This window comes from Squalius cephalus, assembly GCF_949319135.1.
Source record: "Squalius cephalus genome assembly, chromosome: 8".
In the NCBI taxonomy this organism is placed as follows: Eukaryota; Metazoa; Chordata; class Actinopteri; order Cypriniformes; family Leuciscidae; genus Squalius; species Squalius cephalus.
In genome coordinates, this window is record NC_137129.1 from 25,653,767 (window position 1) to 25,677,811 (window position 24,045).

The following is a 24,045-nucleotide window of genomic DNA, read 5'->3' on the forward strand; positions in this document are numbered from 1 at the left end:
ATAATGGCAACTTTTTGTGAGGTCCACCCATTTAATGAAACCATGTAGTACTTTTATTATTATTATTATTCTCAAAGTGACAATCAAATATGGATTCCAACTCTTTTTCATTTGAATTAAATAATTTTCAGGCCTACTTCACCAGTGAAGAAAAGGGACCCAGAGCCTGTATTGTCATCTAAAACAGAGTATGCTGACAAGAGCAGCGATGACGGTATGTGTGTGTTCAGTGGTGGTTTATCATGTTAATAATGTGCATGTGTTAATAATGTTTATTTATTCTTCAGATGTGAAGTCAGACAGTGATGATGACAGGTGTCCAGGGTTTTCATCATTTTCCAACAGTTTGGTTTTTGAGAAACCTCCAGCTAAAAAAGGTACCTGACCGGCAACCAACCTGTGATAAGTGATCGTGTTTAAAGGGTAACTCTCGCCAAATTGCAACCGAGGCTATTTTTGTTAATCTACCCGAGTCAAACATTCGTGTAAAAGCATAATTAGAATGGGAACACCACTTTTAAGATTGACCGTATTTTCGTTTTCGGTCAAAATTCCTTTTGAATGGGAGTGCTAGGGGCACTACAATGATAGCAAAATTGCTACTTTTAAAATAATTAATTTCCGCCCCATAATTCTCTATGCAGGAAAAACCCTGCAGAGATCTTTACTAGTGGCCATGTAGCTCACCAGTTCAGCCCAGTTATGATCTTAACAAGTAGATGTGAATGACCAGTTTCCAGTCTGTTACAATCATTTTGTTCTGTTACTCCAGCTAAGAAACCTGCAGACACAGCACCTAAACAGAAGAAAGCTCCAGTAAAAGCCAAGAAGCCTGATACATGCGTCTGGGACTCAGACTCAGACACGGGCACTAAAAAAGCACCAGCAGCACCAAAAGGGGGTGGGAAAGGCCGAGGCAGGAAGAGGAAGCAGTCGAGCTCAGAGGAGGAGGTTTATAACCCTGTGAAGAAGACTGGAAAGACTGCCACAAGCAGGGTGAGTGATATATCCACTACTAATAATAATCCTATAAGCTGTATTACAGCTTGTGAAAAACAGTATATCAATGCAGATAATGTAATGCATTTTAAATAGTTTATTAAAAATTGTATTATCTGTCTATTATAAAATAATTAGGAGTGGGAAATTAACACATTGATTTCTGTGATTAATATTTGCTGTTTAATGCAGTAAAAATAGAAATAAGAATATAGAATCAGTATAGAATTAAGCTATCTTTGCATCGCTCACCAGCCCCGCAAAGCGAGAGAGAGAGAGTGTCCGACTGATAGTCTGCATTTATCCAGCTGTGCTCAACCCGGTGTCCTCTACTTTAGAGGGGGCGATGGGCACGACATGCGAGACCCTCATGAAGGACGCTGAAAGCTCCGTCTGGCTACTTGTTTTTGATCCTGTCAGTAACACGCTTCAGTGTAATTATAACAGTCAAGTCAAATTTGTTTGTTTGTCACGTCTTCCATTGAGGAAGCAGAGGCTGAGGGCTCAGAGGTGGACTCGTCCATCACCCAAGCTGAAGTCACCGAGGTAGTCAAGAAACTCCTCTGTGGCAAGGCACCGGGGGTGGATGAGATCCGCTTTAAGAAGGGGGACCGGAGGGTGTGTTCCAACTACAGGGGGATCACACTTCTCAGCCTCCCTGGGAAAGTCTATGCCAGGGTACTGGAGAGGAGAATATGGCCGATAGTAGAACCTCGGATTCAGGAGGAACAGTGTGGTTTTTGTCCGGGCCGTGGAACACTGGACCAGCTCTATACCCTCTACAGGGTGCTGGAGGGTTCATGGGAGTTTGCCCAACCAGTCCACATGTGCTTTGTGGATTTGTAGAAGGCATTCGACTGTGTCCCTCACGGCGGCCTGTGGAGGGTGCTCCGGGAGTATGGGGTCCGGGGTCCTTTACTAAGGGCTGTCCGGTCCCTGTACGACCGAAGCAGGAGCTTGGTTCGTATTGCTGGCAGTAAGTCAGACTTGTTCCCGGTGCATGTTGGACTCCGGCAGGGCTGCCCTTTGTCGCCGGTTCTGTTCATAATTTTTATGGACAGAATTTCTAGGCGCAGCCAGGGGCCGGAGGGTGTCAGGTTTGGTGACCACACGATTTCGTCTCTGCTCTTTGCAGATGATGTTGTCGTGTTGGCCTCATCAAACCAGGACCTTCAGCATGCACTGGGACGGTTTGCAGCCGAGTGTGAAGCGGCTGGGATGAGAATCAGCACCTCCAAATCCGAGGCCATGGTCCTCAGTCGGAAAAGGGTGGCTTGCCCACTTCAGGTTGGTGGAGAGTTCCTGCCTCAAGTGGAGGAGTTTAAGTATCTTGGGGTTTTGTTCACAAGTGAGGGAAGGATGGAACGGGAGATTGACAGACGGATCGTTGCAGCTTCTGCAGTAATGCGGTCTATGTACCGGTCTGTCGTGGTGAAGAAAGTACCAGTCTCTCGATTTACCGGTCAATCTACGTTCCTACTCTCACCTATGGTCATGAGCTTTGGGTCATGACCGAAAGGACAAGATCCCGGATACAGGCGGCTGAAATGAGCTTTCTCCGCAGGGTGGCTGGGCGATCCCTTAGAGATAGGGTGAGAAGGTCGGTCACTCGGGAGGAGCTCAGAGTAGAGCCGCTGCTCCTCCACATCGAGAGGGGTCAGCTGAGGTGGCTCGGGCATCTGTTCCGGATGCCTCCTGGACGCCTTCCCGGGAAGGTGTTCCGGGCGCGTCCCACTGGGAGGAGACCCCGGGGAAGACCTAGGACACGCTGGAGAGACTATGTCTCCCGGCTGGCCTGGGAACGCCTCGGTGTCCCCCCGGAAGAGCTGGAGGAAGTGTCTAGGGAGAGGGAAGTCTGGGCATCTCTGCTTAGACTGCTGCCCCCGCGACCCGGCCCCGGATAAGCGGAAGAAGATGGATGGATGGATGGATGGAATTTGTTTGTGTAGCACTTTTCACAATACTCATTATTCATGTGTATAAAACACATCATAAAATACATTTCAGTTGGATCACTAATCATCCACATTGGCCATTGGTGCTTGGACCCTGATGATTGCTGCTTGTGGCCATATTTTTCTCTGTGATTAATAATGGTTCTTATTATTATCAGTGTTAAATGCAGTTTTTGCTGCTTAATATTTTGGAGCAAACCAATGATACATTATTTTCAGAATTCCTTAATGAATTAAAATTTTATGAACACCATTTATTTGAAATCGAATTGTACAGCTGCTTTTGATCAATTTAATGCATCATTGCTGAATAAAAGTATTAATTTACATACCCCAATTTTTTTTTATGATAGTGTATCATGGTTTCCACAAACATATGAAGCAGCACAACTGTTTTTCAACATTGATAATAATCAGAGATTTTTCTTGAGCAGCAAATCAACATTCTGAAGGATCATGTGACTCTAAAGACTGGAGTAATGATTCTGAAAATTCAGCTTTGCATCACAGGAATAAACTACATTTGAAAATATATTAAAATAGAAAAAAGTTCTTCTTAATTGTAATATTAAAAAAATTCTACTTAAATTAATATAGTTAAAATTAGGCACAGTTAAATGTAACATTTATTATGATGTGTTAATGTGAATAAAGTTCACTTTAATTAAAAGTTTCTTTTTTTTAATGTTCTTTAAAATGTGTTAATAAGTGAAAAAATAAAACAATCTGATCATTTGCTGTTTAGGCGTGACTTTCAGTTATACTACAATGTTGAATGGCTATAAATACTCGTTTTTCCAACTTACAATGAAGAAATAAAATAAGTCAATTTAATAGAGGCATCAGTATTAGTATTGGTATCAGTGATACTGGCCTTCATTCATAGTATAGAATATAGTAAAAAGATGCCATTAAACAAATATTTAAGATCTTTATGTTGATAACTTGTTGATAGCAGGCCATAGCTCAGGGTAGTATTATTCACAATGGCTTTTCATGTGATTAGATTTTTCGCCATTGATTATTTTGGTAATAACATAATCAGCTAAACCCCTGATTATTCAAGCTGTTTGCAGTTTAATGCAGGTTGCTGCAGATTACAGTTTTTTTTTTAATTGCCACTAAGGCCCTGTTTCACAGACAGGGTTTAGATGAAGTCAGGATTAGGCCTTAGTTCAATTAGAGTATTTAAGTAGCTTTTATAAACGTGCCATAGAAAACAGCATTACTGGTGTGCATCCTGAGACAAAACAGTGGCCCTGACATATTTTAATTAGTTGCTTTCAGTTAAAACAGCTCAAACATGTATTTTAGTCTGGGACTAGCTTAAGCCTTGTCTGTAAAACCAGAGGTAAAAATTATACTTTGTGAAAAGTGAAAACCATTCACTCATATACCTAATTTTCAGACCAAGTCTGCAAAACTGCAAGCACAATATATACTGAATATACACTGAATATAATGTAGATAATGCAGTAGTATATCTGCATTATATTCAGTTTGAAATTGTTAAACAATCTTTTTGCAAAATGCAAATTTTAAATTACTTAAAAATTAAAACGTACTGTTTTGAGAATATTTTTTTTTACCTCGTGGTATGTATATTCAGTATATATTTACAAAATAAATAGAAATGAAAGTCAAGTCATCTATATTTCTATAGCGCTTTATACAAGACATGCAAAAAACACAATTTTTAGAAGTTAAAATTGTTTTGAATTATGTTTGTTGTGTGCATGTTTTGTGTGTAGATTTTAGAGAAAAGGAGCCATAGTTTCAAAACTATGCCAGTTAAAGCTTTAAAAATAATGGCAGAACCACAATATTTTATAAACAATAGAACTGTGATGCACAGTGGTAAATAATGTTGCACAGTGGTAAAAAATGTTGCGCACTGCACTCAAGCTATACTCAGTGGTCAGATGCATCCAGATAAGTCCAGTTCTTCACTTTTCTTTTACTCTGGATCTTGCAGTTACCCATGAGGAAGAGTACAGTCTTATGTTGTGTATGTGTGTTTGCATGTAGAAACCAAAGAAGGCAGTGTCTGACGATGAAGATGATGACGACGCAGGCATGAACAGCTTCAGCCGTCTGGACTCAGGCAGAGATCGATCCGGTCGAGCCAAGAAAGAAGTCAAATATTTTGCAGAATCTGATAATGATGATGACGACGACGATATGTTTGACTAGAAAACACACTCACACACACTCAGTCCAGAAAAATCCTCGTTGAAGAACAGGTTCACTGTCTTCTGCCCTGCAGAATTTTGTACATTTTACCCTCCATTTTATTTCTTCAATTGTGATGTTGAATTCTTTCTACTGTGTAGCTGTTTTACTCTTTTTTTTTATCGTTATTGCTATATTATTATTATTATTATTATTGTTATGATACATTGACAATGTTGTTTTTTATCATTGAATTGTATTTGTCCTGAGCAGCTTTTAGAAATGTAGACTGCTGTGCTTCAGCACCTTTAATGGTTCAACGTTAGAGATGACTTACCTTTTTGAGATGACTTGGAAATAAACATGAAATGTAAATTATTTGTTAGTCTATAGCAATGGCAGTACGACTGAAATGTTGCAAAATGTTTGAGAGACCATGAGAGACAATGACAGGACATGCTGTTTATTACCAAAGAAATGTCGACTCATCCTGCCGTTTTTAAAAACGAGCTAAAATAGTGCTCTTCTATGCAGATCAACTTCTGGTTCTGCATAACAAAAGTTTTCCAAGGATGCAAAAATAATGATTTAGACAACTGTAACAGCACAACATTTAACATTGTATGAAAGAATTGAACAAAATCAACCACAACCTCTAACAAAATCAACCACAACCTCTCACACTTTATGCATACATTAACATGGACCATCCAAGTACTTCCAAACATTTTAAAATAAATAATTTTTTTTATTGTTTTGCCAGAAGGATTCATGGTAAAGGCAATGGTAAACATAAACTACAGCACTGTTAATGTCCTAAAAAAGACAAGCAAAACAAAATAATTTACAATTGGATACAAACACTCAGGGTTTTGATAAACAATATTCTTGAATTGTCATTATCTAAACTCCTCGGGTTTAGAGGTTTTAAACACAAGCTGATAATTTCATCCTTATGAACTGTTTTTTTAGTTTTGTTTGTTTTTTAGAAAAAACTAAATGTTTTGTAAATGCTAAAGGACTGTTCCTTTGTAGGTTAAATTTGGACCAACTTTGTGTTTGTGTGCCTTGTCGTGGATATTTTTCTCTCAAACCTAATTACCTGGCTCTATCTTTTGGGTCTCGTCCTCAACGTCCCCACTCTATAGATCACCTGTAACTGACTACCTGGCTCTATCTTTTGGGTCTCGTTCCTGACGTCCCCACTCTATAGATCACCTGCTATTCTGACTCGGTTTCCCTAAACTAGTTTTCTTGCTGCGCAGCATAAATGACAAACAGACCTGCAAATGTCCTTTAAATGTTTTAATCACGGCCAGGAGATCTTCCCGAGCAGTTCTCAGGGAATCTCTCCCAAGAAGCAAGGCCGGAGGATCTCAGACAAATTCCATTGAGAATCCCACCGAAAAACACATATACAACAGTTTTTATAGAATCAAGAAAACAAATAAGACTAACATGTCACCTTCAATATGATTGGTTCAATTGGTTCAAAAGCCCCAACCTTTTCCCTCTGTCACTGGCATAAGCAAACTCTGATTACTTATCACAAGGTTTTTGCGAACTAGTCATGTCTAGTTTCAGTTCCCCTTTCTGTTATTAATACACATAGACATACACTCAAAGTCACAAGTTTTTCCCCAAAGAGTTTGGAAACATTAAAAGCATATGAATGTTATTCCTGCAAGAAAAACAAATGTTAGTTAATTTTAAAGTTGATTAATTAAAATCCACCACAATTCCCCTCTCTGGTCGTAATCATACTCTACGACCAAATAAAATATGAATCTGGATGTTTAATTACTCTAATGAATTATTCCATACCCGCCTGATTTACCTGCAATCTAATTTACCTTTACCATTATAAGTCAGTGACTTTAATACCACCTGATATCTCTAATCATACCATGTTCCATCTTCTACTTTATAATACCTGTCAAATATTCCTTCAATCAGCATCCTAAGCTGTAATGAAAATACAACCAATTTACAATGTTACCACATACACATACCATCTTCCACATACACATACCATCTTCTCATCTTCTCCATCTACTTCCCAACATTCTATCTTCAAGCAATCTAATTCTATGTTCAGTAAAAACTAAACATACCATAGTACATTGCCTTTATAACTTTAGTAGACCTTGAGTCAAGTTTAATTATCATCTTTCTCTGGATTTTGAATCGCATTGATCTATTAGGCCTTTAACAAGGATACTGCTGATTTTTCTTAACCTTATTTGTTAGCTTTTAATTCAAGCAGGCGATTGTTTTACTTAGTAAGATCTATTTAAGCATCTGTGTAATAAAATCTAACCAAAAAAGAAATTCTTCTAGAATTTTTCATTTTTATCCTTAACACAAATATCAATAATTTTATTATTTTGTTTCAAACAATGTCATTATTTTAAAATTAACTCTGTTTCACCCAGCTCTTGCCATGAGAATAGCCATAGCTGCTGATATGCCATTTAATCTTTAATTACCTATCTTCCTACCATCCTATTTTTCCCAGAATTAACTGATGGACATAACATGTCCTGCCTCTATTTGTTGGCAATGCGGAATAGTTCAAAATGGATCAATTGATCCAGATCATTAAATCTGTAACTTTATTCTGAATTAAGAAAGCCTTTTTTATAATTTTGCTTTATGAGCAAATATTCTATTTCACTGAAATGTCTTAACTCTTTAGATTCATTTTAGTTTAAATTTGACATGTTTGAGTTACATTTCTCTTGGTCTAGGTTTTAACTTTGTGCCCCCTACATAATAATTTTAACACGTTGAAGACCTTTCTCAACAAAACGAATCCATATTTCATTTCTGAAAGCCGGGCTAAATAAGCAAGCACTGTTACTGTATTCCTAGATAGACTAGACCCGCAGTCACCTCTCAAATATCAAATACAGACATTAGACAATACATGAAAGGAACATTTCAATAATCACACTGGTAACTTCTTTAACTAATAATAATCCATAAATTAAATATGTTTCCCAAAATCAATCTCCTTTTGAAAGTTTTTCTTTTGCTATTTTAACAAATGGAAACACCTAAAAAATATTTAATTTAGTCATTAATTAATCGCTATAGAAGTTTATCCAATTATCTATTCGGACCGAGTCCGGAAAAGTAACTTATCCTCTCTTATTAGAGAATAACTATTGTCACTATTACATTTTTTTTTAGCATCTATGATATCTGAATTAGGGTTCTAAAACCCTCAAGTTTCTTCAAAAATAGTTCCTAGATTATTTATTATCTTTACAGTAATGTACCTATTTAGAGTCCCTATACTCTACAGAATTAAGAGATTTTCCTCTTCACAATTTACATGTACCTGAAATATTTTCAAATTCATCAGTAATTGTTCAAATCATGAGATCTAAATCATACAGTATAGTACAGTTTGATCGAACCAAATAAAACATCAATAAAAATCACACAAAATGAACTATTATGCTAAGCTTAAACCATTAGTTGGTCCACATCTCGTTGCCCCATGGACGTTCCATCTTCACCAGGGTGATTCTTTGCAAACCGTTGCAATGGGCTCTCCCACGTTGGCAAGGGAGGAAAGTTACTAGCACTTCCTTTGTCCCTCACTTGACGCTGTGCGTTGTCGTTGGTGTCGGCGTTTGCGTTTCGTTGCTGAGGGCTGGTTGGTGTAGTTTAAGTCTAGATGCTTGGACGGAGGTGTCACCGCACCCCAGATGGGACCTTGTTTGTGGAGTGAACCATAAAATCAACCTGTGAATGGAGATCTTAAGTATTTTTGTTAGTATCAACATCATGTATCATGTCGTCTGCTCATCTGCTTATCTGGCCGGTCGTCCTTTTTTGATGAGACCTGTAAAATTTCATGTTAAACAGTAATAAGATAATATTTTTATACATTTGGAACAGAATCAGTTCTGTTCGATGAGATCCATCATGACATCCTGTAAAAAGTAAAAAGTTAAATATGGGGTGGACAGGGCAAGCTTGCTTGCTCTCTGCCTTCCCAAAGTTATACGCTGCGCAGGTGTGGCATTGTTTATTTCTGCCATAACAATAAACCCAGACCAGGATAGTTAGCCAAATTCATCCATGGTTGTTGTTTTGTTGAGTATATTTTAACCTATGGTTCATATTTTATAAATTTAGATACAGCTGTTTTGATTGACATAATTTATTTGTCTCTGAACACCATATTTCACACACTCACTTTCACACACTTTCACACACCCCTCTCTGGCCAGAGATTCATACATTCTTGTCTGTCATAGCAGTTTATGAACTGAATGGGGAACATATATTAGGAGTGGAATACCACCAAATCTGAATGGTAACAAAGTTCGACGACGACAGAAACTACTGAACGTAGACACACTGTGGCATTCCCCTTGCAACAGTGTCTGAACGTTAGGATATCAACTTTCAATTGTCCGATGCAGTCGTCATGTGATTGAGTTTACACAGTGAACGTAAACCTAACTTTTCAAAAATCAAATAGATTAAACACTTTTTTAATAATAATAGTCGTATAGACCTTCAGTTGCAGTTGAGAGAATCCGTTTTAATTTCTCAAATGCAATTTGTCATTCATTGCACAATTTCAATTTTCCAACTGTTTGTTGTTGCTCATAAGCTATTTAAAAGAAGATTTGGAAATCTTCACACAATCTTTGGTCCATGGACAAAAAGAAAATAACATTTCCATCTCGTATCCCTGGTGATGACAGCATGTGATTTCAAATGTTTATAATTAGAAAACATTGTTTCTATTGAATCTAGAAAATTACCTTTAAATGAAATGGAGTGACCAATATTTTTGCTTTTCTAGTCATAATTTCTCTTTAGACGCCTTGTGGCCTATATTGTATTTTTCTTTTCCATAGAATTCTGCATAGTCAATCTTTTACATAACTCTCACTGCCATCCAGCCTCAGTTTTAACTGAGTGTTAACTTCCGCTATTGAACTTCCTGCAGAAGGGCTGTTACTGACTGGTATCTATTGAAAGCAGATTCAAAGAGTTAGTTTAAACAGAGAAGAATATGAAGAATGTGAAGAATTGCTGAAACCAGTGGATAATCAAAACAATAACTAAATTTGAAACGGTCTCTGTAGTGATCATTGAAAATGCAGCACCTAGCCCACACGGCTGATTGTCTTTCTGTGTGGATTGTCATTCAGTTGAACTTCAGGCTGATACATTGGATCGTCAGGTTGTGATGGCTCTCTCATCGGTCTGGCTTTTGATCCATCCTGCCACAAAATTTCATAATGCATGGCAAAATTGTCTTTAGGAAAAGTCTCAAGTGAACTGTCACCTTTGCAGGCTGAATCAGTCTCCCCATTCTGACACCTCTCAGAAGTCTCAACTTCCTCTTTCAGGAGGGCGGCTGCAGGCCCCACTTCCTCTTTTATTTTTCTGCAGTCATCCCACTTTTCAAGGCAGCTGTCTGAAATCTTGAACACTCAGAGAACCGCAAAAATCAAATTAAACAGCTTAATTTCCAAAAGTCTCTTCTGGTTTACAACACAGCAATTCCTCAATTTATTAAAAAGCTTAGTCCTTCATTGCGGAAAAAAGCAAGCACTTCTTCTTTGCAAAGACGCAGGAAAAAGCAGGAAAACTCCTCTAACTATAACGCAGTGTATAATGTAAACAAAAGAATTCTTTCTTTTCTCTTTTACAAGAAACCAAAATAAAATGACTGTAAGATGTCTGTTATGTGCCTGTTCAAATCACAATTTATATTTAAGGTTGGTCACCCAATCTCATTCTCATACTATGCACAATGCACAAAAATGATCTCAGTTAAACATAAACCATTGACTCTCAGGTTCTCCGCAATGGATACATTTTTCACACTGTCTCCCACAAGGGATAACGGGATACAAATTCTAGACCCCTTCATATAGAAAGTATAATATTTAAACACGTTCAGTTAATATCTTATTATACACTTTAAGTGATTGCCTAAAGCAGTGAATTGCTTAAATTCTATTGCTCAGTTTTATATATCTCATCTACTTTAATAAATCTAAGTCTAACTCATAAAAGTTTCTTCATTACTCAAAATTTCCTAATTATCACAGAATGCATATTCCTATTATTATGATTTATAATTTTAACAATTTCTTCAATTAAATTATCTATTGATCTTATTTCAACATTTCAACATTTCTCTCTTTATCTTTCTTTATTAACCTTTCTTTAATTCAATCAAAATCAAAGTCTTTTCAAACAAAATTTCAAACAAAAAGCAAGTTTCATTACTACAGCATCTCAGGGTATGTTCCCCTCCTGGATCTGGTTTCCAGCATGACAAGTTGCTATTTGCAGAACAAAGTTTCATTAAGAGCTTTCTAGGCGCACTCTCAAAAACAACAAATAAAATACTCAACATATACTAATTTGGTTGAATTTAACCATAATCATTCATTGCCCTTAATAGACAAGGTAAAATCTTAAAAAAGATATTTTTTAAATCACTTAAATCTTTTAGATCTGATTACCAGTTTTCTTCAAAATTTCTTAACAGAATAGCCAATTTTTAAGTAAACATTTTAATTAATTTAGAAGCATTTTAAAGGAAAAATGTCAAGTCTGTCGTCCTACCTTAATACTTTAGGTCCTTTAGCCCGACTGGAATGGTCCCTCTGTCGAACAGGGTTCTGCAGTCTGGCAGAGTGAAGACAACGTGGTTCCTCGCTCCCCTCCATCCGACAGAGGGAGATTCCGAGGACTCCTGGATGGCCCGCCAAAATGTCGTGGATATTTTTCTCTCAAACCTAATTACCTGGCTCTATCTTTTGGGTCTCGTTCCTGACGTCCCCACTCTATAGATCACCTGCTATTCTGACTCGGTTTCCCTAAACTAGTTTTCTTGCTGCGCAGCATAAATGACAAACAGACCTGCAAATGTCCTTTAAATGCTTTAATCACGGCCAGGAGATCTTCCCGAGCAGTTCTCAGGGAATCTCTCCCAAGAAGCAAGGCCGGAGGATCTCAGACAAATTCCATTGAGAATCCCACCGAAAAACACATATACAACAGTTTTTATAGAATCAAGAAAACAAATAAGACTAACATGTCACCTTCAATATGATTGGTTCAATTGGTTCAAAAGCCCCAACCTTTTCCCTCTGTCACTGGCATAAGCAAACTCTGATTACTTATCACAAGGTTTTTGCGAACTAGTCATGTCTAGTTTCAGTTCCCCTTTCTGTTATTAATACACATAGACATACACTCAAAGTCACAAGTTTTTCCACAAAGAGTTTGGAAACATTAAAAGCATATGAATGTTATTCCTGCAAGAAAAACAAATGTTAGTTAATTTTAAAGTTGATTAATTAAAATCCACCACAGCCTTTCAATGAAAAATCAACAAGATAAAAACAAATCTCTTAACATCTCAGTAACATTTTTAGTACATGTCGGTTTTGGTCTATCTGCATTGGTTCAGAGCTCACATAAGCTCGTAAAGAGCTTCCTTTTTTTTTTCAAAATCAAAATTACAAATTTGCATCACTTGCTTTTCTTTATGTACAGAGACCAGCACACAAATGCAATGGTTTCAACATACAGTATGACAACAGCAAAATTATGTTTTCTGTTATTAAAGACAAGCACACTGTTGCATCTCTGCCATGACACAAGCTTAGAACAACATCACATTCAGCAAAAAGCATTATTGAACAATCCATATGAGATGCCTGGACCCTTAGCAGTCAAGCCGGCCTATGCGAGGTAATTTTGATAAAGAATAACAAGACACATTTGATAACCCTTGTTACAGAAAGATTTTTTAAAACATGTTTTGAACATGGATTCTTAAAATCTCTTGTGACATAAAGTTATGATAGTTAGATATATGCTAACTCATCAAACACAATGTCAACTAGCTAGTAAAATAAAATAGGTTGTCTTTTTTTCCTGTTTAACAAAGTGTAACGGAGGCCAGCTAGTAGTTGCTGTGCGAGTAAACCTCACTCCTCTGATCTCAATAGGCGCTCTAGCGACAGATGCTAGAGGCTGCAGTCTTTAGCCTCCTTGTTAGAGCGCCTGACTCTCATGCCGGAGACCCGGGTTCGAGACCCGCACGGAGCGGGGTGTGAAGGACCCGGGTGAGAGGGGTTACAAAAGCATATTGGGTACATAATTCAAAGGATACAGCTTTCATAGCTTAACATTTTAATGATTGAGGATTGTAGATGCGAAGGTAATTGTGGGTGGTGTGGGGTTTTCGTAAAGACATTCATGAGCTGTTTCATTTGTTAACTTCAAAGACGCATGCTGCTCCAACAAAATTCAAAGCAAGTTGTTTTGAAGACAAAAGATGTAGAGCAAAAAACATTAATCTTTCTGATGTAGATTGATGAGGTACAAAAAAAATAAATGAAAACAACGATAAATACTGCATATACTGTCTAGATTTTGTCATTCCTTGTTCACATTCAGATGAGTGAGTTTGTTCTCCCTTATGATATGTTTTCAGAGCAGATGTGCAGTGGTTAAATGGTCAGTTCACCAAAAAATGAGACTAAGTGATATCCAAATCTTATATATAAGACTTATTTTCCTCCTTGGAACAGAAAAGAAGTTCATGCTGAAAGTCGCATGGGCTTGGAATGATGTGAGTAAATGGCAGATTTTTTGGTGAACTATCCTTTTAAGTAAAAAAAGTAAACAAAGACCCTATCCGACCCTGTGGGACAAAAATATTAGATCAATTGATTACAGTTATGTTCCAAGTTCCAAAAATTAAATAAAGACATCAATTCATTAAAAAAACCATATGACATCAATTCATGAAAAATAACACGTCTGTCTTATCCTGGTACTCTCAGGGGGGCAGTTTAAGTGCACTAAAAGTTTAATAACTAAAATGCCTTTATGCAGACAAACTGCTTTACAAACAACCACACAGCCAGCACCTGCATTGTGCACCTTTATAAGAAACATAGCATTGGATTTGATCAAAAACCAGCCAAAGATAGCAAAAACGATAATCCAGCGACACTTGTGTTTTAGTAGGAGGTATTTTACAAACTCAGGATCAGTTTAAATGAAGCTCTTTAGAGAAAGAGTCGACTTCCTGATCAGAGCTGAAGGCGATCATAGATCAAACAAATGTCTTGTTTCACTTGAAAATGAAATAATAGTAATAAACAAAAAACCTTATCTGTACACAACACAAGGTTCCCCAAAGAGTGCAGTGCAGATACATGTACAATATGCTCGCTGCAGCATGACAGGCTTGTCAGTCATGCTGTAAATAATTGCAATGTTCCATTGAGTTACTGCAAAAAAAAAGTCACTTATGTAAAGGAGTTTGGTGATTCTGGTCTCTTGGCCCTGAATCGATGTGCGTTTGAGTGAACCAGTCTCTGCCAATTTCAAAATTATTTCAAAACACAATCATATCAGCCTTTTCACCCACATGGGACGGGTAGTTTCACTGCTTAAAATACTCAAAAAAATTAAAGGTTTGTGTTTGTTTACCATCCTCATGTCATTCAAATCTGTATGACTTTCTTGCTCTTTTCCATAGAGTTAATGGGGACTGAGACTGTAAAAAGAGTACCATAAATGTACCATAGACGGTGTCTATATGACTTGTGTGATGTCTTCTGATGGCATATGGCAGCTTTGAGATAGAAAATGACTGAAAATAGAGTGCTGCAGGGATGACGTAATTTTGTTGGCCAACCCTGGTATCACCCTGGTTGACAAAAAGCCAATAAGATTTTATATTGGCTTTGGGATTATTGCAGGTAACAAGCAACAACCAACAATAATTGTATATTTACACCTGTTCATCAAAATAATCTACATAAACAACTTCTAGTAATTTTGAAGCCTAAATACCATCGCCTGAAGTAAAAAGCTATAAATGAACTATACACTACGGTCGCACGCCTCCATCCTGAGCCCCTCTGGCAAATCCATGAAACTTTATTTAAAACCTACATGCTGGAAAGTTTGAGTTAGAATATTTTGCAAGAGCAAATAAACAAACAAAAACAATCCCATTTACCTGAGGAATATAGAACTGGAAGTTCAAAAATGCTAACTTGTTTTCCGGTTTTACGAGTCATTACTGCAGCACTCGACTGACATAAAATCAAGTTTGCTTTACTTTTGTGTTAGGAGCAAAACAAAAAAGACTTGGAATATTGTGCATGAGATGTTTGATCTGCTTTTGTGAAACTTTAATGGTGTGCTATCTCTCTCTCTCTCTCTCTCTCTCTCTCTCTCTCTCTCTCTCTCTATATATATATATATATATATATATATATTAATATATACATACAGTATCTTCTCAAGTGTGTAAAGATAGTCATATGGTTTTAGAACAACATGAGGGTGAGAATGACTGTTTGTTCTGGTTGAATTAAAATTTGTAATTTGTCTTAGTAGAAAGAGTTAAACTGGTAAATGATTGGTTAAACTCAATAATAAAAGATTTCTTCCATATGAAGGTCTCAAATCATGATTACTGTTAAGAGTTCACTAGTGTATGGAAAGTGAAATTGATGTTAGTAGGACTTGATACTTCAGTCGTGTTTTTGATTATACTCCAGCCATCATCAGTGGGTTCACCACACCTTACAAGTGAACACAGAGCTTTAAAATTCAGAATTGAAACAGCTTTAAATATACAAACCAATATAACATATTTGAGTTCCCTAATGTCTATAAGCAAAAACATTCTATATAAATGTAATTTAAAGGATTTCAGCTCACTGTATCGCATTATCATGTTAGACATTGTAAAAAGCACCAACAAATGTTACAATGATATGTACAATAAATGGATCAGCTTGAAATGAGAGGACAGAGTAAAAATCACTTAATAAAAGTAACAGCTTATCATGCACATGAAGAAATCCATACAGGAGACCTGAGGTGGGCATCTGGGACACACACATGCACACTGCAGGGTGTGTGTTATTCAGTCCTATGATATTGATGTTAGTAGGACTTGAATCTTCAGTTGTGTTTTTGATTATACTCCAGCCATCATCAGTTCTTAAAGCAGGAAACGAGCAAAAATCGACCAGAAATCCACCACACTGGAGAGGTCAGCCTCCAGTCTACCGGTACTGTCCTAAGTAATGTCTTACAGCTGCCTTAGTTCTTAGTTCTAGGGTTCCTCGCTGGAGGAAGTGGCCCCAGAATCGTCTGTGGGTTCCGGGGAGGGGGCAGAGGGTTTGGTCTTTGTGGAACTACTGTTGTTCTTGTCCGTGTTGCTCCGCTCTGAGTTCTGACCGTCCTGACCCTCTGAGTTCTCCAGCATCTCCTGGATGAGGGGAGGCATTGATCCAGGGATCTCCATCTTCAGAGAGATCACACGCTCAGCGCCTATAGGAAACAGTCACTATGAGCTCAATTCATATTGCTGTGGCACCTCATTTGCCTCTTTTTTAAAATTAAAATATAATTTTTTAACTTTATTAAAGATTATAAAAAAATTGTTGCTTCACTGACCCTGTTCAACCCTCTTATGCTATGAAATTTCAATACACCATTGAGGCTGCCTCACTTCCGAGAAGTTAACCATTAAATTCCAAAGTAAGAAATTACAGGAATAACAGTAAATTTTATAATGGTTACTTTTTTCTGAAATGAGATGTATGTGGCCGGCAAATGCGACTTCCGGAGGGTGCAGCCTTCAGAATGAGGCAGCTTCCCACAGCCTTTATTATTAAGTCATTATGTTTACACTGGCCTCAATTAAACTAATAACTATGTTATGGGAAATATTATAACAACCAATTGTTAACAAAAACAAAAAGACATTTGGTCTCATTCATTAATTATTGCGTCGAGTATTTCATATATGTATACGCACAGGACAACTTCTCACGAAAAATCGCCTAATTCACAACACATTCGTCTGCACATTTCACGCACAAATTTGTGTGTACGCATACTTGAATGAGACCCATTGATCTTAGCACAAAGAAAGAAAAAAAAAAAAGCCATATTTTCTATTTATTTTCGACTTTGATAACTGGGTTAGCACAATTTTTTTTTTTTAAAGCATGGGGTTATTTTTAATAAAATTAATTACTGTCATTTATTTCAAGGCACTCCAAAACACACATGTAAATGAGTTCCAAACTTACTATAACAGGATTGAAATAATACAGCACTTTGAGGTTAGTAACAAACAACTATTTACAAGACTGTCACCACATATTTATGATTGGGGGTCAAATATTAAGAATCAACCATTTACCCAAATTTTTATCAACCATTTTCCCATATTTTACAAAACCTTGTCCTTATGCTGGTCCCCCAATGTCTAAGCCAACTGGTACTTAAGTCAATGGCACTTAAGAGTGTGAGCTGGGAAAATATGACGTCTTTTTTGTAGACGTTCAGCAGTCACAAAATTCTTAAATTTTCTCCTTGTAGGACCACAGTATTGACCTATATGAAGAATCAGAATTCACCCTGACCTTTAGCACTGATACTGCGCAGGTCTGTGATCTTCATGAGGGTCTTGGGGAACATGTGTGGTTTACTGGGTCTTCGCTTTCTCACATAGATTTTCAGAGCCTCCAGCAGGGGTTCCTGGAGCTTGTCCACTTTTGAAGGCTCTTCCAAATCCTGACGGTCTAGAGAGACAGCATATGATCAAAGGCATTATAAATTAATAAGATATCACAAACAATCCTTCCCTCAGAGTGTTGTTGAACAGAATATGAACCCTCTAAATCAGGGTTCACCAATCTCGGTCCTGGAGGGCCGCTGTCCTGCAGAGTTTAGCTCCAACCCCAATTAAACACCTGAACCAGCTAATCATGGTCTCATTAGGCATACTAGAAACTTTCAAACAGGTGTGTTGGAGCTGGTTGGAGCTAAACTCTGCAGGACAGCGGCCCTCCAGGACCGAGATTGGTGAACCCTGCTCTAAATGATGCTCCCTCATGCTCAATGATGAAGGAACTCCCATGACCACTGGAGGGCAGTGTTATCACTCTCACTGAAGTGGCTGTGTTCACATTCAGCTTACTGTATGCTACACAGCATCTACTGTATATTGGCCACTAGTTTTTAAACCTAGTATTTGAAATAATATGCAGTATTTAAGTATTCTATATACAGTATTGCACACAGTGTGCTTCACACATTTTGCAGAATGTAGTAGGTCTGGGTATGCTGAACTACAATGACAGTGGAAAAACTTTTTCCGTTGCGTCTACATTAAAATGTATCAATATAAAGTCCAAGACCACTGCAGAAAAACATAAAAGTTAGTTTGAGTGAAAAACACAATTGACAGTTAAATTGCACAGAGTGCATCTAGTGCAGGGGTCGGCAACCTATGGCACGTTTGCCAACATTGGCCCAGGAAGGGGTAATAATCACAGGCACACACTTGCATAGTGATCTACAATCATTCCTCATAGTCACTGTTTTTTTATGGAGCTACACATATTATTGACGTTTAAGAATTAAATTGCACAAGTCAACAGAAGTGTGCAGCTCTGACAAATTATTTATTCAACCACTGAGAGTTACGACCAAAAAAAGCAGAAAAAAAGCATTAAAAGCAGAACACACAAATTACAGGGATGGTTCGGAGTAAAATCAACCTAGGGTGCTTTGCACCATGACATCGAGCCAAACATCCCATCAGAAGCCTTTTTTTCCCTTGGTTGAACATTTTTAAAGTTAGAGCTTATTTCGAGATATCAGCCGAATGGCTTAGTGCAGGCACTAGTGGTTGGAGCCACTATTGGCTCCAAATTTGTATCTCGTAAATTACCCCACTAATAATGCCCAGGGGCCGTATTCACAAAGAATTTTAAGGCTAAAAGTAGCTCCTAACTGGCGAATTTAGGAGCAACTCCTAAATATAATGGGCGTGTTACTCGTAACTTTAGGACTCCTAATTTTTTTGACTAAGAGTAATTCACAAAGCATTTTAGCCCTAAAAGTAGCACCTAAGCCTGGGACAGCTTAAAAGAAGCCGAGAGGACTCCTAACTCACTAAGACCTATTCACAAACCGCTTTTTGTGGCATTTCACGTTGCGATGTTTTGAAATGCGTATGCGGCGGCTACAGGAGCTTCCACTCGCGAGGGAACAATTTTGCATTGTTGGCATAACTAGGGATGCAATAACGCCACCACCAACAACCAAAACTAGGCTACTCATTGCATGTAAACTAATTGTAACGTTTCATTGTGAATCAAATTAAAATGTTCTTCTCTTTGCAAACGTAGGCAGAGGCATATAGTGACAGATTAATTCAATAATGTTGCAAAGATATTGCATCAATCCATATGTTTCATTAGGCTACTAGGCTATTTGTTTTGCCTTACTCTTTATTCATTTAGGCTATTTATTCAGTTATTCATCATCTTCCGTCCTTCGCACTACTTGTGTAGCGCACGCATTCTCAGACCTGTCACCTGTCACTCATCATCGTAGGGGAGGTGTTTGGAATCATTCCCGCGTTACAATCATCAGCCAATCAAGGTGGTCACTTCAGTCAAGCTCGTGCATGAGTAATGACGTCATCCATAGCAACGAAGACACACTCTTAGTTTAGGAGTTGTCATTTTTCTTTACTAAGAGTAGGTCTGAAAGGCGTTGTGAATAACTTTTAAGAGAAAACTCCTAGCTAAAATCTTTTAGTGCGATTTAGGGGTACTCCTAGTGGTAAGATAAAATGCTTTGTGAATACGGCCCCAGAATGGTACCAAACTTCTACACTAGTACAAATAGGTTCTGTACTCATAAAACGAGGCATTGGAAAGTTTGTAAGTACATCAGGAGTTTATTTAAATAACACTTGCCTGACGGCTCATGCTACTGCTAACCGGGACACCGACGTAACTTCACTGAGTTGAGAATAGCACGTAAAAGTCCTGACAGAAAGCGATGCATAAGGATGTAGTGTAACGACGAATTATAATTTTTTCTGCAGTGTTGACAACTTAGTGTTAACTAATAATTGTTATAAACTGTTACTACCAACAAAATATTAGTGCATTCCTGGAACTGGGCGTCGTTACACTGCATCCTTATGCATCGCTTTATGAGTACAGAACCTATTTGTACTACTGTAGAAGTTTGGTACCATTCTGGGCATTATTAGTGGGGTAATTTACGAGATACAAATTTGGAGCTAATAGCACCTGCACTAAGCCATTCAGCTGATATCTCGAAATAAGCTCTCACTTTAAAAATGTTCAACCAAGGGAAAAAAGGCTTCTGGGGGGGGGGGTGTTTGGCTCGATGTCATGGTGCAAAGGACCCTAGGTTGATTTTACACTGAACCATCCCTTTAAGTTTTGCACCAGTCGCACTGCGATTTAGTGAATGACAGCACCATCAGTGAGTCCCTAACATTCCACAAATCACAATGACTTTGATGTGCAACATTCATACACACATACAATGGGGTCCCATAGTTTCGCATTAGAAATTGTTATTCAATGTCTGATTTAAACCTGAGAACAAACATAATTCAAGGATTTTTGCACAGTGATTATCTATCAAAATTAAAAATGCCATTTCATGACAAGGTTGCCGACCTCTTTTCTAGTGTGTGTGAAAGTGACCACCTCCAGAGATGAGGCAGATGGCGGACAACAGTCCTGTCTCGGTGTCGTCCATCTCGATGGGCAGAAGTTGGTTCGCGAAGGTGAACACCAGGTCTGTTAGCGGGCCAAAGCCAGCATTGTGCATCTGTGTGCGGTTCAGTGTGAGACCGTCAGAAAACGTCATTGTGTCCTGGTCAGGGGTGTAACGTGTGCAGATACGCAGTATCTAGAGAGTAAGCATCAAATTACTGTAACAAAGGACCAATTGAATTCAGAATGCTCCATTATAGGTCAGCTTCACTTCTCTGTATGACATGACTGCCAAATGATTTGGAAGAAACTGAACCATGATGAGCAATACCTTTCTGAGACACTGAAAGTTGGACACACACACACACACATATATATAGACATGAGTATAAAAAGCAGAAGTGTATGCAATGAAAAGCAATGGCTACTGGAAATATAAATGAAAAATGACAGTAGGCAGGGTGAAATGGGTGGGAAATCTTGGAATTTTTAGGTGAATGGAAATACCCAATATATACAGTACTGTGCAAAAGTCTTAGTATTTTCACACACACACAAAAAAAGGTTATTTATACACTCACCTAAAGGATTATTAGGAACACCATACTAATACTGTGTTTGACCCCCTTTCGCCTTCAGAACTGCCTTAATTCTACGTGGCATTGATTCAACAAGGTGCTGAAAGCATTCTTTAGAAATGTTGGCCCATATTGATAGGATAGCATCTTGCAGTTGATGGAGATTTGTGGGATGCACATCCAGGGCACGAAGCTCCCGTTCCACCACATCCCAAAGATGCTCTATTGGGTTGAGATCTGGTGACTGTGGGGGCCATTTTAGTACAGTGAACTCATTGTCATGTTCAAAAAAAACAATTTGAAATGATTCGAGCTTTGTGACATGGTGCATTATCCTGCTGGAAGTAGCCATCAGAGGATGGGTACATGGTGGTCATAAAGGGATGGACATGGTCAGAAACAATGCTCAGGTAGGCCGTGGCATTTAAACGATGCCCAATTGGCACTAAGTGGCCTAAAGTGTGCCAAGAAAACATCCCCCACACCATTACACCACCACCACCATGGATGGATCCATGTTCTCATTCTGTTTACGCCAAATTCTGACTCTACCATCTGAATGTCTCAACAGAAATCAAGACTCATCAGACCAGGCAACATTTTTCCAGTCTTCAACTGTCCAATTTTGGTGAGCTTGTGCAAATTGTAGCCTCTTTTTCCTATTTGTAGTGGAGATGAGTGGTACCCGGTGGGGTCTTCTGCTGTTGTAGCCCATCCGCCTCAAGGTTGTGCGTGTTGTGGCTTCACAAATGCTTTGCTGCATACCTCGGTTGTAACGAGTGGTTATTTCAGTTAAAGTTGCTCTTCTATCAGCTTGAATCAGTCGGCCCATTCTCCTCTGACCTCTAGCATCAACAAGGCATTTTCGCCCACAGGACTGCCACATACTGGATGTTTTTCCCTTTTCACACCATTCTTTGTAAACCCTAGAAATGGTTGTGTGTGAAAATCCCAGTAACTGAGCAGATTGTGAAATACTCAGACCGGCCCGTCGGGCACCAACAACCATGCCACGCTCAAAATTGCTTAAATCACCTTTCTTTCCCATTCTGACATTCAGTTTGGAGTTCAGGAGATTGTCTTGACCAGGACCACACCCCTAAATGCATTGAAGCAACTGCCATGTGATTGGTTGATTAGATAATTGCATTAATGAGAAATTGAACAGGTGTTCCTAATAATCCTTTAGGTGAGTGTATATTTTGCTGTAGAGTGTCAGTAGGAAATATCAGTTTACATTTCCAAAGATTCCTTGTGCCATTTTTGTTTTGTGAAAATACTAACGTGGCCAAGACTTTTGCACAGTACAGTACTCTGTATTTTCTATGTAGTGGGCTAAATGTTTTGTTATTTTTTCACCACACCATGGGTAAATGAAGTTTGACACTTTGAAGTCTTCTCTGCTGGAGTTGAAGTAGCAACACAAAGTTTAACACTTTGTATGTTAATTACTGCAGTTTTTAGTGCTGTTAGAAATGTGGGAAGAGTATGCTTCCACTTTTAATATAAAGCACTTCTCATGTATAGCTATTAAATATTCTGAATATAAAGCATGTTTCATGTTTAGCTCACTCCGTGTTCAAAGTCAAGTTAAGATCAAAGTCTCTCAACATTTAAAGTATATCGATATAAATGGTTTTGTCTCATCCTATCTCATGAGAACATACTGTATCTAGATTGAGAACATGTACCCAACAAAATGGAAAACCGCTCAGCCCTAATGAGATCTCTTAAATGTCTCAGTTATTCTTCTGAGATACCAAGGAAATTAAAATGAGAGCAAATTGAGATTTTTGTCTTCAGCTTCATGGATGTTTCACAGATGAAGTTGGACAACATTTGAGATAAAGCTGAGAGGTACAAGAAACATAATCATATTCAAATTCTCAGTTTCTCAGTTATGATGTGAATAGGATTTACTTCTGTGTGTGCATATGCATAATAAAAGTGTGTGTGTGTGTGTGTGTGTGTGTGTGTGTGTGTGTCAAGTCAAGTCAAGTGTGTGGTGATAGTACATACTGTGGCTTGCTGACTGATTGGCGTCACTGTCAAAGAGATGAAACAGAATAAAACATGACTGCTGCTGACAGCAGGCTGCTCACTCTCTATAACACACACACACGCACACACGCATGCATGCACGCACGCACACATGCACGCACACACACGCACGCACGCACGCACGCACGCACACACACAGAGGTGAGTTTGATCCTCCTCCTCGATACAAACTTTATAGCACACCATAACGGAAAGCAGCTATCACAAACCTTTGGAGCTGGGCATGGTGAGTGTGTTTTTCAAACAGACAGACAGACAGACAGACAGATAGACAGACAAAGTAAAAGGACAAGGGGAACAGGGAGCAGGTTACACGTGTAACCTGAGACATTCCCTTTTGAGGGAATGAGACACTGCGTCATGGTTTTTACGCTATGTAAAGTTAATACCAACCATACCTCCATATACTGACCAAATGCCTGGCCACTGAAGCTGTGAATTTAAGCAAGCACAGACTCAGTGAGCAACTAATATTAACCCAAGGAACCTAAACCTGAGGTCAAAAACTACGCGCGCAGAAAGACCCAGCCATTACGCACTAAATTCACTGAAAAAGATAAAGCTCTAACAATCTGAGTGGTCTAATGACCTTAGTTAAAAACCAGACCCCAAGACATACCCCCCTTTGGGGGGCCGAACACACAAATCCTTGACAGAGTGTAGCAGAACAAAGCTTCATGA

At 38.3% G+C, this 24,045-nt stretch overlaps 2 protein-coding genes across 3 annotated transcripts in view; one reads left to right on the forward strand and one right to left on the reverse strand.

Annotated features, from left to right (window-relative positions):
- Positions 1 to 15,243, forward strand: part of top2b (DNA topoisomerase II beta) — a 176,887-nt gene extending 161,644 nt beyond the window's left edge. For both annotated transcript variants that reach the window (XM_079878971.1, XM_079878972.1), the window contains exons 32-35: positions 132 to 214; positions 288 to 377; positions 773 to 996; positions 4,983 to 15,243. In XM_079878971.1, coding sequence (XP_079735097.1) covers positions 132 to 214; positions 288 to 377; positions 773 to 996; positions 4,983 to 5,147 — 562 coding nt within the window. In that variant the 3' untranslated portion in view covers positions 5,148 to 15,243. The remainder of the gene's footprint in view (positions 1 to 131; positions 215 to 287; positions 378 to 772; positions 997 to 4,982) is intronic.
- Positions 15,244 to 15,956: 713 nt separating this feature from the next.
- LOC307163107 (retinoic acid receptor beta-like) overlaps positions 15,957 to 24,045 on the reverse strand; it is a 678,858-nt gene continuing 670,769 nt past the window's right edge. The window contains exons 6-8 of the mRNA XM_079878973.1: positions 20,717 to 20,921; positions 17,597 to 17,755; positions 15,957 to 16,493 (exon numbers count right to left, since the gene is read on the reverse strand). Of these exons, the coding sequence (XP_079735099.1) occupies positions 16,276 to 16,493; positions 17,597 to 17,755; positions 20,717 to 20,921 (582 nt within the window). The 3' untranslated portion in view covers positions 15,957 to 16,275. The remainder of the gene's footprint in view (positions 16,494 to 17,596; positions 17,756 to 20,716; positions 20,922 to 24,045) is intronic.